The sequence below is a fragment of the Micromys minutus genome (assembly GCF_963924665.1).
Source record: "Micromys minutus genome assembly, chromosome: 12".
In the NCBI taxonomy this organism is placed as follows: domain Eukaryota; kingdom Metazoa; phylum Chordata; class Mammalia; order Rodentia; family Muridae; genus Micromys; species Micromys minutus.
In genome coordinates, this window is record NC_137981.1 from 32,712,737 (window position 1) to 32,739,756 (window position 27,020).

Sequence of the window (27,020 nt, forward strand, 5' to 3'; positions counted from 1 at the left end):
AACATGATGCAATTAATTAAAGCTTTTAATGATGACTGTTGATGATGACCAAGGATCACTAAGTTCCCCCCTTGGGTCTGTTTCACACTGGAGAATAAATGCATTTTACTTTCACAGATGATGAGCCTGAGAAAGGGAACCAACCTCCTGGCATGCAGGAGAGGGGATTCAAAGATACTGTCCTACGTGAAACAAGACCACCATCCATCCTGGCTTCCTTTCAAGCTCAGGGCAATGCTTTTGCTAGGTAATGGTGTAGATCCTGCTCCAAGAGAAAAAAAAAATTAAAAATATGTGGTGCCTGCACTAGGTGACTAGTGCTCTGAACCCAGGCTTGGGAGGCAGAGAACTCAGGAGAGCACTGCTTAGTTTCTGGTCCCAGATAGGAAATTACAACCTATTCCTATAGAAAGCTTGTGGCTGGGGAATATTTTCAGATCTGTGAAGAGCCTTTGCCAGGGCCCCATGGCATACCAACCTCAGATTTCAGGCCTTCTACCTTGAGAGGCACACTGTGCGTCTGGATAATATTTCATAGTAAACTCAGCCCTTGACTCTGCCTGGGCCAGCATACTTGCCTGAGTCTGCGGCCATAGGAAGAGTCCAAGCTTGTCATGTTAGATTGCTACTTAACCAAGGTGATGCAGAGGGGGGAAAAAAGTGTTGCACAACCAAGGTGACTGCAGCACTGTGGTGTGAGCACACAAGGAAGATGCATGCAGCCGCCAGGTCTAGAGAAACAGCCAACAGGGCAGAAAACAGAAGCAGACAGAGGAGCGGATAGTTAGAGCTCTCTATTCTGGAGGTTGGGATTTCACACGGCATGCCAGCAAGCCCAAGAGGCCACGCTCTGCCTGAGACTCTAAAGCTCTGCTCTTCTTAACCCTGTCACCTCTGCTTCCGGAACACAGCCAAAAGTGCCCCAGTTTACCACCCAACCACCGAGCAGCTCTTCTCGGCAAGTCCTGGCATCTCTTGCCTGGCTGTGTGCAGTGGCCACTGCCCGGTGTGTATACTTCCATTGCTGGGTCCTGGTCTCGTTCAGATGGTGCCACTTCACCCAGGACCCTTGGGGATCCCTCCGGTCCACTCACAGTAAGAGCTACTGTCTTTGCAGGGCCCCATGAGGCTCTGCTCTGGTCTCACTCTCCCTGCTGTCCTCTACCCTCCACTGGGCTCCATGTCCACTGGGGTCCTTGGTTCTCCTTTGTGTCCCCTGGACACTTGAAACACGGTTTGACCTTGTAGCCTTTGGCTTCCTGATTTCTGGTCATGGACCACCATCTTCCTTCTGATGTTTCCAAACTGTACCTCATCCCTTTTTTCAGGTTTTCATTTGTCAATTCTTAGGGAGGCAATTTCCAGTGGCTTCGTAAAGCAAGTCTTGACTTGATTTTTTTTTTTTTTTTTTTTTTTTTTTCTTTTAGTTTGAGACAGTGATTCCTATGTAACCAAGATGGGCTTTGAATTTTTTTTTTTTTTTTTTGAGACAGGGTCTCTGTGTAGCCCTGGCTTCCTGGACTCACTCTGTACCAGGTTGGCCTTGAACGAAGAGATTTGCCTGCCTTTGCCTCTGCATCTTGAGTGCTGGAATTAAGCATGTGCAGTCACTCCTGGTCTGGCCTTAAATTTATGATCCTCTTGCCTCAGACTTTCAAGAAGCTAAGATCAAGTCAAGGGCCACCATCATGTATGAGATCCAATCTCTCTTCCTTATCCTTTGACACTCTTGTACTTGTAAACAATGGATGCCGATCATATCCATCCCAGCCCCTCCCCCCAGGTACCCTGAGCATGTCCCCCTCCCTGCTTCATAGCTCTTTTTGTTTTTAAATGATTCATTGTAGCTATCTTCAGACACACCAGAAGAGGGCATCAGATCTCATACAGATGGTTGTGAGCCACCAGGTGGTTGCTGGGATTTGAACTCAGGACCTCTGAAAGAGCAGTTGGTGCTCTTAACCACTGAGGCATCTCACTAGCCCTCCACTCTTTCTAATGTGCTGCCTATTACACTTTCTTACTTATGGCTTAAGTCCCTTCTGAAAAAGTGGAAGATTCCCAAAGTGATAAACTTTTCTATTTTGCACTGATGGTCTTAATGCCAGCACGTGGTGTAAGGGTCCATGATTTGCTGAAGAATGGCACCCCAGACTCAAATAGTACATAAACACAAAGAGCATTTTATTCTGTAGAAGTCCAGCATTCTGAGGTCTCCCATTACCAAGATGAAGAAACAGCCAAGTGAGCTCGCAGACCTGATTTAAAGCATTGGGAATTCCAGGGAAGGTGACCTCTAAGTTAATCTGTTGGGTCCATCTCTACGGACATTCCATTACTGGGGTGTGGGGACTGGGAACTTGCTAGGGAGGTCTGGAAACTGTTGCTAAGGAGGTCTGGAAACTGCCACTGACACATTGTCCTTACCTCAGGCCAGGTGGTGGGGCAGCTTCTGAGGCCCAGAAGGACTTGCCTGGAATTTCTCAGTTCTTGGAAACAGAGATTTAGGTCTGGTCTCCTGAACTGTCAGTGGAAGCCTGTCATGGAATCAGCCTAGTCTTCTCAATGGAACACATGTGCTCTGCTACACAAAGCAGAGACTCCTCTCCCTTCCACACCAGATCAAGGTCACACGGCGGCCAGTGTCCTGACAGAGCACACTGACCACACCTTTCTTCCCTGAGCACCTTTCAGCCTACCTCTTCCATACTTTTCAGAACCATCTACCACCCAGCTCTAGCCATCTATTATCAGGCCGTGTCTGTCCACTCCATCATGAAACTCTCCGAGGACAAAAGTACATGTGTATGTGCACGTGTCAAAATCTCTTCTCAAGATTCTGGGCAGCACAAGCCATCCTCCAAAGCTGGGGGAATCCTTCATCACCACAGCTGAGCTGAGCTTGTGACCCTTACAGAGGTTGCTCCTCCACAGTCTTCTCACCATGATGCAGAGAAGCAGATGCTTCTGCTGGGATGGGAGGGAGAGCAGGGCTCTTCCCCCTTAGTCTTTCATTTGACTTTCAATGTGTCTCAGAATGAATGGTCTGGAGCAATGCGACCTGAGAACTAGAGTTACAGGAAGCTGAATGAGTTCGTGGGGGAGGGGGAGGCTGGGAGGGGGGTTGGGAAGAAGTTTATCTATGGTTATACGTAATGGAACTGCTGATGTCTGAGAGGAGATGGGCTCACTGGCTGAACTAACCCTGTGGCACTGTTCAGCGACAGACACCACATCTAAGTACTTTTCTGTTGTTATTGTAAGGGGGACATTGAAGCAGGGTCTCGCTCTTAGTCCAAGCCTGAAACTCACTATGTAGCAAAGGTTGCCCCTCCCTCCTTCATTTTGGTTGTCCTCAGTTTTCCACTATGTCTTCCATGATATTTACTGAGCCTTAGGGGAAGGATTAATGGAGAGGTGCTGAGTACCCTGTAGTCATCATTCTTAGTGCTTTGCCCATTTATGAGTCTCAGCGTTAACTACTGATCACTGAGATCTCTTTGCCTCAGTCTCCAAGGTTTCCACATTCAGTAAGAGACCCTGCCTTAAAAAAAAAAAAGTAGAGAGAGACTGAGTGAGACACAAGCTGCACAGCAGGCATACTCACACACATGCACACCTACACAGAATCACACACACACCTATATAAAAGAGAGGCAGAAAACTGTTGCATTGGCTAGCTTTATGTCAGCTCCACATAAGTCATCTGAAAGGAAGGAACCTTAACTGAGAAAACATCTCCCTAAGATATGCCTGAAAGGGGCTGGAGAGATGGCTCAGTGGTTAAGAGCACTGGCTACTCTTCCAGAGGTCCTGAGTTCAATTCCCAGCAACCACATGGTGGCTCACAACCATCTGTAATGAGATCTGATGCCCTCTTCTGGTGTGTCTGAAGATAGCTACAGTGGACTTATATATAATAAATAAATAAATCTTTAAAAAAAAAAAAAACAAAAAACAAGATCTGGCTGAAAAGCATGTCATAATTAGTGATTGGTGTGGGAGGACCCAGCCCATTGTGGGTGGTGCCACCCCTGGGCTGGTGGTCCTGGGTTCTATAAGAAATCAGATTGAACAAGTCTTGAGGAGCAAGCCAGTAAGCAGCTCCCGTCTATGGCCTTTGCATCAGCTCTTGTCTCTGGGTTTCAGGCCTGCTTGAATTTCTTTCCTGGCTTCCTTTGGTGAGGTAAGGGACTTCAATGTGAAAATGCAAGCCAAATAAACCCTTTCCTCCCCAGCTTGCTTTAGGCCTTGGTGTTTCAACACAGCAATAGAAAAACCTAACTAGGACGACAGGCATTTATCCCTTCAAAGTGATATTAGTCCACTCAGGAGGCAGAGCCCCTATGACCTTAATAGTCATCATTCTTCTTTTGAGATGCAGAGAATCGAACCCAGGGCCTCACACATACTAGGCAAGCATTCTACTCTAGAGCTACGTCCCAGTATCTCATTGCCTTCTGAAAGCTCCGCCTCTCAATTCTGATAATGTCCAGGACATGAACCTTGGGACACATTCAGAGATAGCAGAGGACACAGATGATCAGCACATGCTGGAGGTTCGCACTTGCCGCTGGAGCATCGTGCCGTTCTTAAATCCCTGTGTCTCTGAGCTGGTCCACAACGTGACCAATAGTCTGCATATCTGAGTCTGCAAACCACAAGGACATACTGAGGTTATTACTCCATCTCTTAAGTAAACAGAAGGCTTGCTGCAGCGCAGAGCTGAGCAAGCAGTGGAGATCATGGCTGCCAAGCAGCTCACAGTCCAGTGGTGGGCTGGGGTGGGAGGTAGGGGGAAGTGAGAGGAGGGTGTGTTTGACACCTGTCAAACAACAAAGAGTCAGGAACAGAGAGGTGCTATCTAGTAGGTAAGGTGGGGGTTACAATCGAAAGAAGTCAGTTCCCAGCTGATCTTGAAGGGGATTGGTGCTCTACAGGAAGACTTCCCTAGGAGGCTATTCTAGAGGCATGGGGAAGCCAGTTTCCTCATTCATCTGGAGGACTGGTGTGCTAGAGCCAGGAAACACTTCAGGCAGACTGTAGACGGAGGGTCAGGAATGAAGTAAGGACAAACCCTTAATGCCACGTCAAATGAGTATTAGGATTTTATGCCGATAACTCTAATAGAAAGAATCTGAATGTGTACATAAAGAGAAACAGGATGACTAGGGAGGTGGCCGTCAAGTGGCCGTGAATTCTCCCTTGGCTCTTTGACGCTGACAAGGATTTTCTCAAAGTAACATAGAGAGTTCTGCTCAACCAGTCTCAGGACCGGCATCTTCATCCCATCTCTCAAACACATGTCACGTAGGCCAAAGCACAGGAGAACTACAGACTGCTCCCCACTGCTATGATGCACGGGAGGTCATGTTCTTATCTGGGCCACTGACCCCGAGGGATCACAAAAAGTCAGTGTTGAGCTGATCTGGAAGGGTGAGATACTGCAGGAAGACTCCCCTAGGAGCTATTCTAGAGGCGGGAGGAAAGTGGGTAGTCACATTCATCTGGAGGATGGGTTCCACGTGTTAGATCCCGGAGGCATCTCTCTCTCTGGAGTAGCCAGCATCCACTGGAGACCTGGGGTCCCTTCCGCGGTCGAAGCTTGCTAATGGACCACTGGTGGAATGAACGCACACTCCCTACCTTTCCTGTTCCTCTTTTTATTTCTCAGAAATGGGTATGAAATCTGAAGGTAGGAGCAGAGTGACTGCTGCCCACCCACTACTGTTTGGTGGATGCTCCTAGGCCTGGCTCTGAGCCTTCCAGGTTCCTGAAACTTAGAGATTCTGTCAGATTGACTGGGCTAGATTGCAGGTTGTCCAGGCCTTCAGCATACAGGTTGTCCTTCTCTTGCTCACCCTCAGTGTTCTACAGTCCTGAAACCAAGCAGGTACCTGCTGAGGCCTGCCAGTAGCAGGCCCTTATACGACTTTGAGTCCTCCACTGACAATGGTATTCTCTTCAGATCGAACACTAGGTTTATCTCAGTTTATCAGTGTCTTATAGCTGGTAAGAGTTTAGTCTCTGTGTGAGAGAGAGAGAGAGAGAGAGAGAGAGAGAGAGAGAGAGAGAGAGAGAGAGAGAGAGAGAGGTGGGAGAGGGAGGAAAGGGGCCAAAAGTGAGCACAATCACTAACCTTGGGGCTCACTCTCCCAGGCTACAGGTTGTGAGTGGTGAGAAGGGTTGGTGATTGTGCTTTTTCTCTTTCCCTCTCTCTCTCTCTTCGCCCCCCCCCCATGACTGGATATGCAATACAAGGCCTCACACATGCTAGGCAAACAGTCTTCAGTTGAACTACATCTCTGGCCTCTTGCTACTCTCTTAAAGGCTGGTCAGGAGTCTGGTGAGGGCTTTCCTGTGGTCAGGCTGCTCTCTGGCTTTACCATTTGTTCACTGCAGGGGGGGTATCTGGGGTCAGTAGAGGTGAAAGCTAGCTAATGTCTAGTAAGCTATGTGCCCTGTATTCCTGGATAAGAAGTTGCCTTCCGTGTAAGCATTCACGGAAGGAGAACAGAAAGCTGGGGTGCAAAGGAATTTTCACTTTGCCAGCTTCTTGTGAATGGGAACCTGGAGCATTCCATTAAGGAGGAGCAGAAGTCAGATCTGGGAAGATCCATCTGCCCAAGAGAGTTATCTTGGCGGGGGATGGGGCGGGAACAGGAGTAGGGAGAGCATTTGTCATTTTGCCCTCTCTGCTGTAAGCTGACACCTTCTGTGTCAACACATAGTCTGAAAACACCCAAGTGCCTGGCCCTGGCCCAGGGGGAGAAGAACTTCAGCCTTGTCCGATGTGGGTACTTAATTGTATCCCTGATGCTATACGGGAACACCAAGAGATCCTCGGACTCCTGGATTTCTTAGAGTGATAAATCACCAGGCACTGTTCTGCAGAGAGATAAGCATCCTGGCCTGTACAGGCTAGTAAGCTCCATCTTCCCCACACATTCATTGCAGGCCCTGCCCCAGGGCTCAACTCCTCCTTTCTCCAGCTCTTCCTATTCTTTAGAGCTCTGAGTTCTTGGTCCAAAACCCTTCTAAGGCTTCTCAGATCCACTTCCTGGGTGACTTCAGGATAGAGATGTCTCCACTCGATCCTTCCTCATTTTTCCTAGACAGCATGAATATTATTGTTATTGAAATGGCCAGTGCCACCCTTTTCTGCCACACGATTACCAGTAAGTAGCATGTTCTGGTCAGACACGCTTTAGCTCCACCAGTCCCTGGAGACGTGGGTAAGGATGGGTGGGCTAGAAATCTTTACAGTTTAAACAGAGGGCCAGAACATGTCCTAGCTTCTCTGAATTCTGATTTCTTTCTTTTGTCCCATTTTGTAGACTACAGAATAGACTACTCCTCAGGCATGAAGGTGGCAGAGACTGGAGCCTCACATGAAAACTCTCTCCTACTCTAGTCCCAAGTGAGGCAAAGCTGCCAGTGTAAGAGAATCAAGGTATGGTTAGGAGCAGTTACTATGTGACTCCAGCAAGCCCCTTGCCCTGCCTGGGCCACAACACTTCCTCTTGTTAAAGTGTATGTCTGGGAAGGGAGGCACAGGGAGGGGTCTGGCCCAGCCTATTGGTTGAGTACTGGCCTTCTGGTTCCCTCCTGTTACTTCTACCCACAACCCCATTCCACAGCTCATGTTATCTCGTGAAATTTGTAGTATTTGTCTCCAGCAGCCATCTGGGGGCTGACCTCAGACCAGCTAGCTGCTATCCAAACAAACTGCCCATAGGTTGCTCACATTTACTGATCACTTGCTGGGGACAGAGCCCAAATGTTGAACAACATGTGCTGAGGACAGAGGGAACCAGAGACATACACATCCACAAAGGCCACCCAGACTTCGAAGGAGCCTAGTTTTACTATCCTTCCATCTGCCTATCTCTCAACTCACCGAATATTTCCCTACCGATCCCTAGTCATGCGCCAGGTTCTGCAAGAAGAGGAAGGGGAGAAAGCAGAGGTCATCGCTTAAAACAAGTACCCTTCTGGCATCAGAATCATTCTGGAGGCCAGCAAGAAACCAGTGTCAAAGGGAGAATGGTGGTTACCTGTCTGGCTTCTAAAGCAGTCTGGCTCTGCAATTCATACCAGGGGGAATTATCGTTACTTCTGACACCAAGGGGTGACTTCATCAGAAAACTGGGGAGACGAATAAAGCCAAAAGTTGCTGGGCATCTCAGGCTCTCCTATCAGCTCCCCAACTGCCTGGTATACAGTTGGAAGATATTACCTATATAGCAGTAATTAGTAAAATCGCTTTGTGCTCCCAATGGGTTGCCCACACACACCTTCCCAAGACCTTTGGACAGGCAGATTCCCAATGTTGGGGGCCAGATAAAATCAAAAGCATTAGAACCAACCCCTAACTTAACCATCTTTGTAGAAACATATTATTTTACTTTGAATATGTGCATGTATGTGTGAGTATGTGATGAGGTATAGTTTATGGTCGTGTTGAATTCAGGTTCCAAAGAGACCGGAAGAGGGTAACATAGTCCTTGGAGTTGGAGTTTTTGGTGGTTGTGATCCAGCAGACAGGGGCGTCGGAAACCAAACTCAGGTTCTCTGCAAAAGCAATACTTGCTCTTACTGGCTAAGCTGCTCTCAGTCCTTCTCACTTGTTTTTATAAACTCTGAGGAGGGTGGTTTCAAATCCTAACCATATTTTGGGGCTCAAAATCTCTTGCAGAAATGTAGCGGTGCTAAGGTGTTTTATCTTGTTTAAGACAGGGTCTCATGCAGCCCAGTGTTGTGGTAAATAATATTTAGGGGTTTCTATCCTACCTTAGATCATTTAGTTTCCCCTCCCAAAAAGACATAAAACCTTTATATTTATAAGCCTTAAAGCATCAGATCTGGGTAGATACCAACCCCCTATGCCATTTTATATATTTCCCCGTGGTGATCCCCAAGATATCACCTGTCATGTGCTGCCTAGGCTGCTTCTACTCCAACAGGCTGGCCCTCAAGGCCACGGGCTCACAATCCACCTACCCTTGGTGAGTCCCTTCTCCTCTCTTCTCCTTCTCCCTCAATAGTCCCTACCTGAGACCCCAAGCCTGGGAACTGAAGCCCCTATTACCTTTCTTCTGCCCAGCTACAGGCTATAGGCGTCTTTATTAACCAATCACGAATAGCAGTAGATAATTAATTCATATCAACCAGGCAGCACACATACCTTGCTACCTGCCTCAATGTTCTTGGGTTCCTAGATGAAACACACACACACATATGCACACACACACTCACACAGAAACACACTGCAGCCTTATATTTTAATATGCCTTAAACAGCTCAATGGTTGGTTGGGCTATTCCCAAACTTCCACATGGCTAACACCTCCCCTCCAATATGTCTGAATTATTACTTACTAAAATCTACATCCTATCTTTGTTGCCCTAGACCCAAGGCAGGGGGAGCTGGGGACACTATTCCCAGTTCTCTCACATGATTGGTTTACTCTCTCTTCTGTACCTGTCAGGCTTGATTTTTACTCCTTTCCCAGCCAGCATGGTGGTTCTAAATTTTCTTCTTCTCTCAGTCCCCTTGCCTGAGAATCCTAAAGTCCTGTGTCTGTCTCCCTGCCCAGCCATTGGCCACTGGCAACTTTACTTACCAATCAGAACCAACTGGGGGCAGGGAACCCTCAACATCTTTAAAATTTTTTTTTTAGATTTATTTATTTGTTATATATGAGTACACTGTAGCTGTCTTCAGACACACCAGAAGAGGGCATCAGATCTCATTACAGATGGTTGTTAGCCACCATGTGGTTGCTGGGTTTTGAACTCAGGACCTCTGGAAGAGAAGTCAGTGTTCTTAACTGCTTAGCCATCTCTCCAGCCCCCAACCTTCAAAATCTTACATTCAGATTCTTGTGCAATTTTGGGAACCCAATAAACATAATCCAATTATCAAACCAAATCCAAATCACTTGGGGGTGGGCAAGGTTTTTTCAAAAAATGGTATGCAGGAGAATCTGCTCATCTTAGAGCAACCAGAACTTGGGGTACAGAATTTAGCATTTACCTCCCTGATTTCAGACATGAACCACTACATCAGCTTATAGATATGTCTTGGATGAAGAAATATGCTGGTATTTTATCAACATACATGTTGTCATTAAATTAGTAACTGCCAATTGTTTGATGGGTGAACTGGTTCAAAACATGGAGATCAAAGGGTCTCTCAGTTGGTGACACAGGCTAGCTGGCTGTCACACTGAAAGCTATTGGGTCCAAACATCCACAGATGTGCTGAGGTGCCCTGGCTTGGTGGCTGGTTGGGGGACAAAGGACTTTCCTGAAAGTTTCTCTCTATTGACCCCATGCTTCCATTCAATAGATACCCAGTGTGAATATAATCATTCCCATACTACAGAGAACACAGGCTGGTTGGCAGAGATGAGGGGCTACTCAGAAGTCTGCTTTCTGGCATTTGAACACCAGGTTTAATGGCTCCAGGGCCAAACGAGGTGGAGGAGACTTGAGTCCCCGCAGGGTTGTCAGTTCCTCTGAGTTGGCACCGAGAAGTTGGGCCAGGTTCTTGAGTTGAGGGATATGGGGCAGCACACATACCATTCTGGGACTTTGAGGTGAATGAAGGCCTCAGCATTTGGGAAGCCTCTGGCTGGTGAGAGCTCCTCCAGGAAGATGTGGGTTTCCGAGATCTTCTAGGCCAGGGTCCTGGAACCCCATCAAGAGTCTAGGGAGAGCTGATGTTGGAGCCAGGGAGCAGAAGAGGGGAGAAAAGCAGAGGCCAGTCAGGAGCAGAAACAGAAGTGCAAGAGATGGGGGAGGAGAAGGGAGCCCTTCCTTGGGCAGGAACCCGGCCCCCCTCAGCGCAGGCTGTCCGCAAAGCGATTCTGCAGATGGAAGGAATTAAGTGGGAGGGGGAGGGTCCTATGGTGATAGCAGAGGAGTGTGTGTGTGTGTGTGTGTGTGTGTGTGTGTGTGTGTGTGTGTGTTAGAGGTAGGTGAGGGAGACAGAAGGAAGCTTCAGAAGAGACACGTTTAAGGAGTCGTTAGAGAACATCGAGACAGTCAGAAATACAATCGGACCAACAGCAAGAAGAGGGACTGGAAGAGGGGAAAAGGTACAGAAACCGAATTAACTGGAGAGCGCCTGGGAAGTGATGGGGACCAGCCTACAGTAGAGCCGGCTGAGTGTTTGGACCCAGTTGATTGTGAGCTCGGGGCTGGAGAGCTGAGCTGACCTGGAGTGGGGGTGGGATTCGGAAGGGGCCGCTCCTGGTGGGGGGGAGTCGGAGGGGGTGCTATATGTGCGGACCCGCCTTCTTTCTTGTCTTGCCCCTCCCCCACATCCATATTCAATGAGACAACCAATGGGGGAGCGAGAACGGGGCCGAACCGGTCAGGGTGGGGCGGGGTCTCTGTGGACCCCACCCTAGGAGCGGTCCCCGGAGGGGTCAGCGCAGAGGCAGATAGCGGATCCCCGGGAGGGGCGGGGCTGGCAGCGGGCAGGGCGGGGCCAAAAGTTTCCTGCCCAACTTTCTCTGCCTCCTTCCTCCGCCCGTGCGCGCCCACTGCTGCAGTTCGGGGAGGCGGCGGCGGCGGCGGCGGCGGCGGCTGTGGGCAACGCGCGGGGCGCTAGGCGCGGGACGCGGGGCGGATAGCGGTCCGGGCCGGGGCGGCTGGCAGTGGGCACAGGCTCCCCGGTGCCCGCCCCTCCGTTGGGAGGGGGGCGCGAGCGGGCGGCCGGGGAGGGGCCGGCACCGCCACGGCAAAATGAGCCTGCTGTCTGCCATCGACACGAGCGCCGCCTCGGTGTACCAGCCAGCCCAGCTACTCAACTGGGTCTACCTGTCGCTTCAAGACACACACCAGGCTAGTGCCTTCGATGCCTTCCGGCCCGAGCCGCCCGCCGGCGCCGCGCCCCCGGAGCTGGCCTTCGGCAAGGGCCGCCCGGAGCAGCTGGGTTCCCCCCTGCACTCCAGCTATCTTAACAGCGTCTTCCAGCTGCAGCGCGGAGAGGTGGGTGCCCCAGCGCGCGCCAGCCCCGCGCCCACTGCTTCAGGGCCCTCTTCTCTCTGTTCCGCTCTTCCTGGCATGGCCCAGGCCGGCCCCGCATTGCCCAGCTCGGCTTGGCTTGGCTTCGATCAGCTCTGCCAAACTTGCCGCCTGAAGTCTCTGGGGCACCGGGAGCGCGTCACCACCCGGCAGAGCCGCCCGGAGCAGCTCAGGCCTGGGCAGGGCCCTCCCGCCCCCTCTCTGAGTTTGGAGTCCTGCTCCTAGTAAGCAGGCTCAGGGGTGTCTCCGGATTCTCTTCAGACTGCCGGGGTGCGGCTAGGGCGGGGAGCCCCTTCCTAGTCTTCCTTCGCCCAACCCTATCAACTTTTCTGGCTGCCATCCGCTGGGACGGGAGGGTTGGAGAGCCTGCTCTGAACTCCTCTGAAAGGGCCTAAACGAATTCTTCCCCTGACCTCCATAGTTCTTAACCTGGAGGGCTCCCTGGAAAGCAGTTGCTCTTCAGGGGCTTTTGCTCCTGTTCCCACCATTTAGGAACCCCTAGTTCCACCCTGCAGCTGTTTGCCCTCCCCCAGGCACATAGGAAGTGGTTTTTGAGGGCTTGACCTAGCACTGTTCTGTCCCCTGCCTTCCCAGGCTGGAAGGAAATGAAAGGGAAATCCTTGGGGGGGGGGGGGGGACTAGACTGTGGCGATGGGAGGGCTCCAGCTGCCTAGTGCCTTCTCCCAAAACCTGGGATGTATTGCAAAGGCTGCCTGGTCAATAGATTCTGTTACAAAGTCTACCGGACAGTGCTTGTTCCCAGCTAGATAAATACGCAGGTGGCCGTGACCTCCCAGCCCTCTTAGCGGGTCTTTCTCCAGAGCCTTCCCAGAATCCATCTACCAACAGCACCCCACACCCCATTTACTCCATTTTGGAAGTTGCCAATACCCTCTGTGCCTTTCCCTTGTCCCTTTGTGGTTTCCCTCTCTGAATGGTGCAGGGGGTAAAGGGACACACATGGGAGTCACTTTCACCTCTGACCTAGAGGTGGCTGGGAATAAGGCCTGTGTATGCTGAGGTGTGCTGGGGTTGAGATGTGGCACTAGGAGGTCACCCTTTCTGGTCTCAGGTATGTGTTCAACGCTGCCATGGTTTACCGGAGGCCCCACGAACACGTGAAACACTGGTGGAGGGCCAGCACCTCTGAGGCTGCCCTGCTGCCATGGGCATAGGGGGCTGGGTATAGGGGCAAGAGTGGAAAGGTGCCTGCAGGGCCCGGGGGAGAGCGTTTGCATGCCAAGGCTCTTTATAAACCATAACATGCCCTCTGCCCTAAGGAGTGATTCCTGGCTGGGAATCTTCCTTTCTTGAGAACAGTTTGTTGTCTCTTGGGGAACTGTCTTTAGGTGACCAATGACTTTGAAGAACCGTTCGTGGAGTATTTCTTTATTGGCTGGGTGTTTTTCATGATCGATTTTCTTACCAGCCATGTGTTGAGTTCTATGCAAACACAGTATTGAGGAGCCTGGGTTTGGGGATGGGCGGCGGGGGGCGGGGGGAGATAGACAATACACGTGTGAAAAGAAGGTGATGAAGGTGATGGGGTGCTCTCATGGCTCATAGTTGGACAGAGCTGCACTCAAGGGAGCGTCTTTTATCTAAGGAGAAGATGAACATGACTCAGAGGTCCCATGACCCAGCAGGGTCCCTAAGGAGCCTTTACTGGACTCAGCTCCTACCCCAGCTTTACCCTGTTCCTTGCATGTGTTCTCTATTGGGTTTCCTGTCCGTCACACATCCTGTCTTTGGAAATTTCAAGCCTCTAGGACTCCAGCCATTCCTCAGTTTCCCCCCTCCCCCCTCAGGAAGGGGCCCAGTGTGGGAGGAGCTGGAGCAGTGGGGGGGGGGAGCTTCCAGCTTTCCCATTGAGTAGATTGAATCTTGGTGGTCATCCTGGGGGTATGTTAGAGGTTGGAGGTATCCTAAACAAGAGAGTATCTGCCAGCAGAAGGACTTTTCAACACTTTAAAGACTCATGGCTTCCTTGGCAGGCTAGAGAGCTATGCCTGCCGACTTCCAGAAGGCTCTTTTGGGTTCTGGCTGTCTCATCTTCACCTCCTAGTCCTTGACCTCTTCAACTTTCTCACACCCCAGATTTGTTCTTGGGCCTTTCCTGAAATCCAAGGCTTAGCTGGTGCCCTGATTTGGCTGAGACAGTGAGAAACCCCTTCCCCACCTCCTCATGTAGTCAATACCAGCACTAAGAGTATGGGGGGGTGCAAAGGCAAGGAGTTCTTTGTCACAAGAGGAAACTTTAAGAAGGGACCCAGGGCCCACAAGCATTGCCATTCTGTTCAAAGCCTGGCAGGCCCAGTGGCAGTGCCTGTGGATGTGACTTGCATGCTGACCGCTGACCACAGCCCGTCTGCACCGGCCCCCGTGCCAAGAGCCCACCCCCTCCTGCACCACCCCCAGGCTGTTCCCTCCACAATAGCAAAACACCATGAATGCAGCTGGCATTGGGGGAGGTGAGGACACGGGGCCACAGAAGCCTATTGTGCCCCTGGAACCTCAGCCCTGGGAGCTGAAGATAAGCCAAGGGTCCTGAGTAACCCTCTGATCCTGGGAGCAGAGAGGAAGGTGGCCAAGTTTACATACAAGTGCAGGACAAGCTCCAGAGATGGCTTTCAGGTGGAAGTGTGTTAAAAACCTTTCTGGGTTCTGAAATGACGTCTGGTAAACTCGGCTTTCGGAAATGGCATCTGTGGTCACAGCTGGATGTCTTCAGAGAGAGAGAGGGATGGGGGGGGGGATTCCTTGGCTATGCCCCTCTCTCCAGGTGCTACAGGAGGGGGTGGGGCTTAGGAAGGGGGTGGAGGGTGGGCTGCGTGGATCTTCCTTGCCAAATTTCTAGCAGTATGGACTTCTCCACAAATTTCACTTCTGGAAAAGTAGAGTTAAGCATTGCCTCTCGGACCCTCGGAGGAGTTCTCAGAGCCGGTTCTGGCAGTCTCTTTATCCCACTCTGGCCGCAGCAGGGAAACGAGGCTACCCCATGTCATTCAATTCAGATTCTTAGGACAAGTTTCCCATTTTCTCTGAGAATAAATGTAGTCGGGAAGTAGGGCTCCATTGTGGAATGACCACCCCTCCTTCGTGCATGCTGAGAGAAATGAGGGCTCAAATAGACTTTGAAAGCACAGCATACTCAACTGCCGTCTCGTCCCTTCGTTCACACAGCGTGCGCCAACATCATTCACACAGTGCATGGTAAAGACTCAGAGAAGTCCTGTCATTCAAAATGTGTTAACAATTCTTCACCCCAACATCTAGACTCAAGTCAGCCAGAGGATGGTTTTGGCTCAGAATATGGGCCAATGTTCTTCCGGCCATCTCCAAGTCCAGGGCTGTTCCATTGAGTCAGCTATGTGGTCTCCTGGGCTCTTCTTGGTGACATGAAGTGTGGAGATCCCTGGGTTTGTACATCACTTTCCACAGTACTACAGGCCCCACGCCTTGCAGCTGTGGCCCACCCATTGCCGACTTGTTAATGGCGTGAAGGGACTCCAGCCCTTTAGCACAGAGATAAAGCAAGGAGAACACATAGAAGAAAAATAGAGGGTCTTGTACAAGATTCCAGATGGAAGAAGTGGCTCGTGTCTGCAATCCTAGCATAGGAGAATTGTCATGAGTTCAACAAGGCCAGCCTGGGCTCTAGTAAAAACCCTGCCTCAGAAAGCAAAATAGGGCTGGCGAGAGGGATTGACGGGTAAAGGCTCCTGCCACCAAGCCTGACCAGAGTTTAATCCCTGGGTTGCACATAGCAGAAGGAGGAAACCAACTCCTGCAAGTTATCCTCTGACCTCTGCATGCATGCCGTGGTGTGTGCCCGTAAATACACACAGCTAAATAAATACGTGTAAGCATTAGAAACAAACAAACTAAAGTCCCCAGCCTACACAACTGTAGGGAGTTTGGGTGAAATACCACCTGTGCCTACAGCAGGTCTTCAGAGGCTCTCCAGTGTGGATGTGTGGAGCAAAGTCACTCTACTCCCTAGCAGGGGACTGAACTTGACTCCCCTAATCATTTAAACTTGTCTCTGTGGTCTGGTTGAAGTGGGTGGCAGGCAGCTGGGACCTGGGAGGAATGTCTCAGAGGTGCGACTAGGGAAGGGTCCTGAAATATCTATCTGATGCCTCCTCTCCTGGGGATGCTGAACTCAGGCAAGGAGGCTGACACTTGGAAGGAGTTATCACAGGCAGATTGACTCTACTCTGTTAAGTTGACTGCATAGGTCTGGGCTCTGAGAGGAACCATGCCTTAGGCCATGTATATCAGGTGGAGGAAAGGCAAGGGCTTCAGTAATAAATGATTAGGGCAAGCTGCCCTGTTTTCTTCTGAGGCAGGGCCTTGCCTAAGCTCAGTCTGCCCTTGAAGAACCCTCTCCTGCTTTAGCCTCCTAAGTGCTTGGCATGAGCCACCACCTCCAATGGGACCATGGTCAGCAAGGCTCTAGAAGGCAGTACCTTGTTTCCATTTTGTAGAGAGCAAAGCAGAGGCCTGGATGACTCAAGTCACCAGCAGAGCTAGATCTAACCCAAATTTGCACCCCAGCCTGGAGCTATCTCTGTAGCCTGTGTTGCAGCTGGTCTCCAGGCTAGCTCCTACCTGCATCTTCCTTGGGCTCCTGTGTGTACCAAGCACTGAGATGTCCTATCAAACCACAGTGCCTCTGATGTTTTGTTTGGATCTAAATCTTTTTTCTTTTCTTTCTTTCTTTCTTTTTTTTTTTTTTTTTTTTTTTTCTTTTTTGAGACAGAGTCATATAGGTCAGGTTGGTCTCATAGCTAAGGATGACCTTGAACTTCTGATCTCCCTGCCTCCACAAGTACTGGGACATCATGTCTTGTGGTGCTGGCTGTTAAATCCATGACTTCCTATATGCTATGCAAATACACCACCAAGAGCCATACCCTCAGCCCTGGACCCCAACTCTTTGAAGAGTCATGAGCTCTTGTGTAGGCACTGGGTTTTTTAATATGTTCCTGCTCTGATTGGCTTGGTTTAGGAGACACAGGAGAAAAACTTATTTTCCTATTTTATGCCTATGTCCCTGCCTGGGGCAGTTGCTCTGTTGTTCAGAAGAGGTTGCATTCAGAGACCTAGGGATAAAACCAAGCATGTGCCATTGGGTCTATTCCTTAACTCTCTCTCTCTCTCTCTCTCTCTCTCTCTCTCTCTCTCTCTCTCTCTCTGTGTGTGTGTGTGTGTGTGTGTGTGTGTGTGTGTGTATGCACAATCTTGTGTGTTCAAGCCTTTATATTTGCTGTTGAATCTACCTGTGATATTTCCAGCACCGTTCTAATGGACAGATTCCAAGGTGTTTCTTTAGAGTACAGATGGATGTCTCTTCTGAGAGTCATGAAATGTGTCTGCTTTAGGGAGCAGTTCTTCCTCCAGCAGCTCCAACAACATGGCCAGTGATAGCCAAGGTGTGATGCTTTAGGGCAGGCGGCAGGCTTGACAGCTGGGTTGCTGTGCACTATGTAATGGTGGTGTCTCTCTGCAGCTCTGTTGTCGTACTTGGGAGTGGGAGTCCTACCTCTGATGCCCAGTCAGTAATTGGGCCACACTGGATGCTTATTCTACTAGGTGGGTAAGGGTAGGGCAGATGGCTTGGAACCTGCTCTCCTGCCTTCAGCCCTGTGATGAAGTAGATCTCCCTTGTCTCAGCCTCCTGTGTTATCTCAAGGAGCAAGTGTTTATTAGTAGCTAGATAACTTGCAAGGGGCTGACTTGGGAGATGGTGAAGCCCTATCCCTAGCCACAACCTGGTAGTGGCTTAAATGTGCAGATGGTTCTTACCTTGTTTGGTCATGAGCATCTTTGAGAATCTTATGGCATTTGGAGTCCCTGGTGTGAGCCTAGTACACATGGTACAAGCACACATGTCTGCCCATGACCTCACAGTTTGTGGAACCCTCACTTCACAGTGGGTCCCAGCTCCAGGTCTCTGCTGCAGTCCTGCCCAGTCCTTGGATTTTCAGATTCATGCTTTCTGCTTTTGCTTGACACGTGTTTCACAAGTGTAAGGGTTCCCAGTGCTCGTGTACTAGCTGGGAAGCCTGCAAGGAAGCCATCAAGTGAGGGGAAACCCTGGGTTGGGGGCCAAGAAACTGAAGTGGGGATAAAGTCTTTTCTTGTCTCCAGTTCTGCCAGGCTCTGTCCTGCGTCTACTGTCTACTCCCCCAAGCACTGGTCCCTATTTCTCTCTGCCCACTTCCTTCATCTAAAAGAACTAGACATGAACATTATTCTAGACTCTTTTATTGGGTATCAGCTTTGTAGGGAGAACTTTACATATGAAGTGTGAGCAATGTTCACATGGGCAAAGGGTCATGATATGTTTTGACCAGTTCATATATTCCTGGCCCTGGAAACAAGAACATGGGCAGACCTGCCTGTGACAGGGAAGCCCCCAGTTACAGTGTGCTTCCTTTTCCCGTGGCCCACTTCTCAGCTGTGTCTTCTGTCTCCTACACCCCAACCCAGCGTGCACCCTCCCGTCTGTGAGAAAGGATGTGCACCATTCCAGGTGGGCCCTAGGGACAGAGGTACAGGTCTCTTGGGAGAAGGGGTGTAGTTACTGGTGATGTGAATGGTTTCTTATTGCAGTGTGTGTGTGTGTGTGTGTGTGTGTGTGTGTGTGTGTGTGTGTGTGTGTTAGTCGAAGAGGTAAGGGGTTGGGTGCTGATAAAAGAAACCCCATAGAACTAGGGGCTAGGATCAAGCTCTTTCCTCTAACACTATCTTGGGTTAGAGAGCAGGACATAGAGCATCTATATCTGCCTGACTTCCCCGGGACACCTGGCCCAGCCCAGAACACCGCCTTCATCCTTGGCTTTCCCCATGGCTGTGTCTTTTCTAGTAGAGGCTCTCATTCCCACAGGCTCCCCGGCTCGTCCTGCCTAAGCAATCTTTATGGTTCAGACTTCTACTCTGTGTGTGCCTACTGTTCCTTCCTTACCGGTGGTACCTTGTGATAGCCCTGCAGGAGAGTCCAGCTGGGCAGGCTTCTCTGGGGAGAGTGGGACACAGCCTTGTGACCCTGTGCCTCTGTGCTTTAGAGTCTACAGCAGAACTGCCTTCCCCAGATTCCATCCCCCTCTCGAGAGACCAGAGAAGCTGGAACAATATCTTCCTCAGTACCTAGGGGCTTTAATAAGATGTCACACCCGATGTCAGCCTCTGGATCCTTTTTTTAAAAAAAAAATAGGTGGAGCCAGGCTGTAGTGGCTGTGTGTGTGAAACATAACTGGCCAACACATTTTGACTCTGTTGCCTTGGGCAAATTACTAAGTCTTTTTTGAGTCTCAGTTTCCAGCTCCACAAAAATGAGATCAGTGCTCGAATAAATGGTGTCTTAGCAATCAGGAGGACCTAAAAAAAAATTTTGTAGGCTGTGCATGAACAACCAGAGTCCTCTGATCTACTTTTTCCTGTCAGCCCATTATGAACTCTTGAGAAGATTCCAGCAATGACTATGGGCCTGATGCTGTGTCTCCCCACGTGTGGTAGAAGAATCCCATGCATCCTCCAGCCTCTGGGATCTTTGATGCTGGATAACGGTGTAACCTGGAGGTTTACATCCATCACATAGTGGGGCTACCCTCCTTTGGAGAGCAGGGCCTTCAGGATTCGTTCATCTCTGCTCTGCTTGCTTTCCCTGCAGCATAGTAGATTACCCCTTATATTCCAGGACTAGGGTACCTTTCAGGATCTGGGTGTCTGAACCCCATAATGTCGTACCTGCATGGACAATCAAGTTTGTCCTATCTCCCTCTGTTCTAAGAGAGAAGGCCAAACCTACACTCTGCCCAGTTCTTACAGGCCAGAAAACAACCAGGACTTACCTTTCACCTCTGTAGCCAGAGCTCAGATAGGGCTTTGCAGAGGAAATGGCTTTCTGACCTACCCAGCCTGCCCTGACCAGGCAAGTTAGACTCTTGACTCCTGGTTCCAACTGGGTCTGAGCCTCTGCAGCACTCAGGACCTTGGTTTCTCTACTAATAGCATGGGAACGTGGTTAGACCATGTGACTCCTCTTGGATTCTTAGTTCTGTGTGGTGTTTGTCTTCGGCTGGTACTTGAGGTAGAAAGCTAAGACAGTTAGGAAGACAGACTGAGGGACAGTGGAGGCCGGGATTCTGGAAGGGGGACTTTAGCCTTGCTCTGCCCATGGATCTATTAGGGAAGGTTTATCTGTGACCCTTGGTGGCATCTGGCAGTGTTGAGCTGCCAGGGAGGGTGTGGCTTGCTCAGAGGCCTTTGGCTGTTTGGGGCTGCCTGAGGGTCTGTCATGAGTCTAGGAGTATGGCCACAATCCTGGGGAGAGAACTATTTAGGGTGTAATTAGTGTAGTTTTGGCATCCACCAAACTTCCCCTTCCTCTTAAAACAGTCTCGAAGGCTGTGGACTTGTTTAAATTCTATCCAGCAAAAATGAAAGAAAGGAAGAGGGGGGAAGAGAAGAGGGTTGTTATTTTGTGAAATTGCATTTCCCAGCCGTGAGCATGAGTCACAGGGTTTGGAGCTTCAGATTTCTTGTTTGGATAAACTTCTCTCTAAGAGGCCAGGGCTGTGTTGCCCTCAGTCAGGCCAGTTTGGGATGATGGAACTGGTAGGTTCCATCTCCCAGTCAAGATGTAGTGACCCAGGAGTTGGTGCTCTGAGGCCAGTGAAGTGGCTGCTGCTGCCTGAATTTTCCAGGGTAGAGGGTCAGGGCTGGCAAAGCAGATTCAGGTCGGGAATTACTGTCCGGTGGATTCACAGTTTGGGCTTGGGAAGGTGGAGGACTCTGAAGGTGGGTGGTGGTGGCCTCTGTGCTCAGTGCCATGAACACTTTAAATGGTCACACTGGCAACATATGCTCCCGAGCCACTGCTGTGGTGACCCTGAGGTGGAGCCCAGAAAACCGTTTTTGTTGCCAGTTTCTAAGTCATTCAATACAAGTTTTGAATACTCATTTTATGTGTGAAGTGGTGGGCAGTGACTCACAGGGGTGTGACGAGAAGCAGCTGTCTCAGTAAGTGCACCATTCCTGTCACCACGGCAAGATTGTCTGATTTCCACTGAAGCTGTACTCCTGTACTTCAGAAAGTGACCCTGTAGTCTCATTACCTCCAGGAGGGGGGCCATCGCCTCTCCGGAACCCACTCAATTCTCGGCGTGCCCAAGAGCTAAAGAGTTGGTTCAGACCACATGCAGGTTGGTGCCGGAGTGCTCTGTCTTGGGTTTCATGTTGCACCAGAGGGCTAAAAGATCCATGTGATTCCTGCATTTCAGGAAAGCTGTGTGCTAGCCTGGGGGAGCCCCAGGTATGATGTCTGTGTTCTTCCACGCCCAAGTACTGGTTAAAATAATGTAAGATGAATAGAGAGGCCCAGAGAAGGAAAGGACCAGTTCAGGATCACCCAGCAGGTGTTCAAGGTACTGTTTTACCTGGAAGATGAAGGCTAGGTCCTCTCAGAGCTGAGTGATCAGTTTCTGAAGATGGAAGTGTGAGATTAGAAGCTACTCTTGTTGGAGTTGGTCAGGCTGTACCCCATGCTATAGACCGCTGTCAATTTTCTCTCCTTCCCACACTGGAGAGACAGAGGATTGCCCTCATTCTGGGCTCCCGCCTGGCCTTCTTTACAAAGGAGTCTAAGCTCTTGGTTCCAGGAACCTTCTTTCTCTATCTGCCCAAGGACTCGTAGAAGCAGGACCTCATCTCCCCATTAGCCCAGGACCAGAGTTTATCCCTGCCGTTTGGGGCATCTGGAGTGAGCTCAGAGGACTCTAGCCATTGTGTCCTGGTTTACTATGGACTTTCCCAGGGAAGCTGCTGCTTTCTAGCCTTGGTCCTTTACTAGGAAAGGGGAGCCCCTGGCTATTCCTTACCAGCCCCACCACAGGCCCCACCTTTACTAAATTCCAGTGTGCTATGCCACCCAGTGCCTGTGATGCCTATAAATAGAGGCTGTATACACCAGGAGGGCCTGAACCCTGTCTGCCTGGGAGCTCAACGGGGTGTCTGGTTCCTATCATGTGGAGGTAGGAGAGGTAGCCACTCTCCCCTCAAGGCTCTCAGGGAGGAGGTTCAGGCAGACTGGGCTTCTCTGCATCGGTCTCCAGTTCTCCAAAACTAGTAGCCACACGGCAAAGTCCCCAATCTTTTCCTTACTAGGTGGGAGATAGAGTCAACAGTGATGTGTTTGAAGTCTGTCCATACCCAATAAGTGCCTTCCCATGATGCCTTCTGTGCCAGTCACTTTTCTTGTTTCTGTGGCAAAATATTAGGTCAAAGAACTTAAGGAAGGAAGGCTGTTCCATCAAGACAGTGAGGTGGTACCATCAGGAACCTGGGACCGATGACCACAGTGTGTGCACAATTGGAAAAGAGGGGGGGATAAAGGTCGTAGTGAACCCCATTTGCCTTTTTGTTGAGTCCGGGGCCCTCAGTGGTGCCTCCCACATTGACGATGGCTTTCCCCAAGTTGCTCAACCCAATCTGGAAGCTCCTTCACAAACACGCTGAGAGATTTATCTCCCCAGCGATTCTAGGTTCTGTCGAGTTGGGAGTATTAACCTCCTCCACATCTGGTGTGGTGTGTCAAGAACTGATAGAAACAACACTTGCAGCTGTTAACATCATCACCGTGTACCCAGGGGTCCTAGGACCGCCCAACACGTGACAAGGAACTTTAAACTCTTGACCTCACTTCACCCTTATGGAAGCCGGAGGGGGTCATTCCCACAGAATAGGCAGGGCCCCTGAGGCCAAACCCACAACTAGAGTTAAGATTTAGATCTGTATGGTTCCATGCTGGGTGGTGACTGAAAGCCCTGAATAGCCTCTGTTCCCACAGGCGCTGAGCAGCAGTGTGTATAGGAATGCTTCACCCTATGGCTCCCTCAACAACATCGCTGATGGCCTGAGCTCCCTCACCGAGCATTTCTCAGACCTCACACTCACCTCCGAGGCCCGAAAACCCAGCAAGCGACCTCCTCCGAATTACCTGTGCCACCTGTGTTTCAACAAAGGACACTACATTAAAGATTGCCCTCAGGTAAGGCAACTCAGCCCAACTGGGCTTTCCCCGAGCTTCTTTCCCTGTAGATGGGTACCATGGTCTCTCCTGGGTCTTCTTTTTCGGTGGTACTGTTAAGTAAGACAAGGCTGTCTGAGGTAGAGGGCTACAGACCCCACTTGGGCCCATAACGCTCGCTCAGCAATCTGCATGGGAGGCTTCTGGACCCAAACCAGTCCCCCACGTGAGGTTCTGGCCCCTTGGGTCCCATAAGTGTTCCTGCAGAGTGGGTCCCATTATAGTGGGGCAGGAGGCAGCCGCAGCCTCTTCATAACTCTCTGGAGGCCCCATCTGCTCGCACTCACTAGGAAGGAATGTGGGCTCCTGGCCAGGAATCCAGATGTGCACCCCCTCCCTCAGCCCCACCACTGCCTCCTCTGCCTAGAGCAAGGAAGGATGAGGGTTCTTGCCTATTTGTGCCCCGGAATAGGTCAGGGTAAAGGCATCGGGTGCCAAGAGGCCCGGCATCCCTCTCACGGTGCAGGGCTGGGAGATGGAGGGGATTGGAGGCAGACCCAGAGGGTTGGGGATAGCCCCATCTGTCCCTGCACTTTGCTGTAATGAAGCAAGGCATCTGTAGCCAATGCCACTCCCTGGGTGGCTGACTCCCTGATAGATACGGGATTCTGGAGAGAGAAGACAGCAGCCATCTTTCGGCAGTTCTTTTCCCCTACTTTTTTTTCTTCACATTTTCCACTTTTTTTTCTTTAATAACGTAGTGCTAGTTTTATTTTATATACGTAATGGAAATGGAATCCCATCAATTCTGAAAAGCTATGCAGTGTTGCCATCTGGATGCTGAAAACCAGAGTGGAGCTGGGTGGGGAGCCAGGATGGGTTTGCCACCATTGCATCCTGGGCATTTCTTAGGAAGGGCTGTGCCAGACTTTGGGTCTTTGCTGCTAAAAGTCTAGCCCCAGCACAGCTCTGTTAATAGTTCCGGGAACTTGGTAGAGAAGCAGAAGCCCAGATCCGCCCTGTACCCACCTGTCAGGTCAATCTCCATGGTGACATGGGGGCATCTCCTACTGGAGTCCAACAAGGTGGGGGCTCACCAATGATGGCATCCCCCATACTCCACACCCCATCTTTCCATGGGGGCAGTGAGCAAGAGGCCCTTGGAATCCTGTGAATATGCTGGAGGTTGAGCTCCCCTTCTTCCCCAGGGTTCTCTGATTGGGCAACAGACAAAGACTCAGAGGCTGCCCACCCCTTTCCAGCTAAGCGCTCCCACCTGCAGCAGTTCAGGCTACCTCAAGAACCTCCCCACTCATGGGCAGCTTGGGAAATGGGCAAGCAAGACCCACTCACATTGAGGAGGAGACAGACCCTGTGCCGAATGTCCCCAGGCAGCCTTTCCTGTAGTGGGAGTGACTGCCTGTGTGTCAGGCTCACACGAGCCTCTTCCTGGGAGGCTGGGATGAGTTTCTTGAGCAAGGGAGAAACTCATGCATGAGGTGAGCTGGTTAGGGGAAGAACCAGGATTTTAACACAGGCAGATGAGAGTCTTTTGACTACTGGATAGAGGGTCCCCTAATTTCCAGCACAGTGTAGACACTGGCTTTTCTTCACTATGGCAGATGAGGGAGAAGGGGCCCATTGACAGTGGGACAAATGAGTCTCTGAGAGCTATAGGGCTGAGGACCCAGAATTGGTAGTTGGTTTCTCCAGAAGTACCTGGGCCACAGCCATCTGAGACCTGTGCTCTGTGCAGCCTGGATGAGCTGCCCGAGGCTGTTTATCCTGATTTGTTTCCAAACCTGACAGTATCGGGGTCTCCTGGAAGCCTAGGGTTTCCCTGCCTGCCTCAGTGGTAGAGGCAGGATTGGGATAAGGCAAAGGAGGACTCTCACTAACATCTGGATACAGTGACTTAAGGCAGGAAAAGTACCTGGCAGGGCCTGGCACAGTGGAAATGCTTGTTACAGGCTGTCTGACAGTACTCTCTTTTCTTGGACACCACCATGAAGAAAACACTCACTCCCCCCCAACCCCCTGCTGGGTACTGGATGGTAGGAATTTGGGTGGGCTGGAAGTTAGTTGGATGCTATCCACTGACTACAAGCAGCTGCTGGGTCATAGTCTTCTCTGGACTCTTGTCGCCTGACTTTTGAACCAGCTGGAGTTCTTATCCTATCAGGTGTTGAGCACAAGTCTTCCCGAAGAGAAGGAAAGGGGCAACCCAAATTTCAAATGAAATGTTATACAGCAGGTCAAAATAATTAATATGTGAGTGGAACATGGTGGCTCACCCCTGTACTATGGAGTCTGAGACAGAAAGATCACATGACTCATCAATGTCATATTATGGGTTGTCATTCCTTTTTAAGGCCAGGTGGTATTCCACTGAACCGATATGCCTTTATCGCTTCTAGTGCACAGCTAGGCTGTGTCTACCCATTACTGTGACTAGTACTGCTGTGGGTATGGGCTCACAGTATTGCTGAAAACCCTTGACTTTGGTTTTCCACTCTGACCTTTCTTGTTCCCTTCTGTGGAGTTACTGACTTTGTCTTTATTCTTTAATTTAAAAAGATTTATTTATTATTTATTTATGTATTATATATATAAGCACACTGTCATTGTCTTCATATACACCAGAAGAGGGCATCAGATCCCATTACAGATGGTTGTGAGCCACCATGTGGTTGCTGGGGACTGAACTCGGGACCTCTGGAAGAGCAGCCAGTGCTTTTAATTGCTGAGCTATCTCTCCAGCCTCTCCAACTTACTTTATGGTGTTGTTGTTGTTGTTTTATTTTATGTTTTTATTTTGATTTTTTTATTAGATACTCTCTGTATTTATATTTGAAATGTTATCCCTTCCCCCACCCCTGCTCCCATCCCTCCTACCCCTTACTTTTTAAAACCAGTTCTCTCACTGGAATTAACCAATTCAGCTACACTTCTTGGCCAACAAGCCCAGGGATCTTTGTATTTTGCCTCCCCATGCAGAGAATCTAGGCACAAGTGACCACACCAGGCTTTCACGTGGATTCTGCAGCTCTAAACTCTGGTTTTTATTGTGCACAGCCACTGAGCTACCTCCCTAGGCCCCACACCTTCCTTTATCATTGTCAGTGTTTATAACTACGAATTCCTCCATGAGCCACACTGCATGCTTCAGGGCGTCACGACTTTCATATGCCACCTAGAATTCTCTTGAGTTTTCCTTTCGGACCTACTGGCTATTCAGAAATGTGTTGTTTAATAGCCGCATACTTGTGAGCTTTCCAAATGTCTTTTGATGATTTCTGAATTTATCCCACTGTGGTCAGAGAACATGTTTTGTATTGTTCAACCCTTCAAACTGCATCTCGACTGTTGTGGAGCTCAGCGTGTGGCTGTCCTGGAGACCGGCCTGTGAGAAGGTTGGGTGGGGTGCACTGGGCTTTCTGCTAGGCATGCTGGCTGACAGGGTTGTTTATGTCTCCTGTTGCCTTCCTTGTCGATGTTCTGCCCATTTCTCTATCCATTAAATGCAGATACCAGTGTCTCCAAGTACACTGAATTACCTCTTTGTCTTCAACTGTCTGTTTTTCTTCATGTGCTTTGGTGTTGTACTCTTGTTAGGTATTCCTTATCTTTCTAATAGCTATATCTTTCTGATGAATCGATCCTTTTTTATTTTTACATAGTAACATCGTTTTTTTTTTTTTTTGTTTTAAATCCTGTGTTAGGATTAGAGGTGTAGCTCAGTGATAGAGTGCTTACCTAGCACCTGCAAGCACATCTTAGGTTGAGTCCCTAGGACCTAATCCCTACGATCAAAAGAAAATAGGACTGAAACTAACCCATGAAGTCTGTTTTTTCTTACAGTGGCATACCTGACTTTCTAGTAATTACTTTTAATCTATTCAGATATTTGAATCTGAAGTAAGTCTCTGGAGATAGCATCTAATTGG

General features: G+C 49.9%; 1 protein-coding gene across 1 annotated transcript in view; it reads left to right on the top strand.

Moving 5' to 3' along the window:
• The first annotated feature begins 11,571 nt into the window (after positions 1-11,571).
• The window catches only part of ZCCHC24 (zinc finger CCHC-type containing 24), a 49,477-nt gene continuing 34,028 nt past the window's right edge, over positions 11,572-27,020 (top strand). The window contains exons 1-2 of the mRNA XM_080926012.1: positions 11,572-12,002; positions 22,894-23,094. Coding sequence (XP_080782138.1) covers positions 11,757-12,002; positions 22,894-23,094 — 447 coding nt within the window. The 5' untranslated portion in view covers positions 11,572-11,756. The remainder of the gene's footprint in view (positions 12,003-22,893; positions 23,095-27,020) is intronic.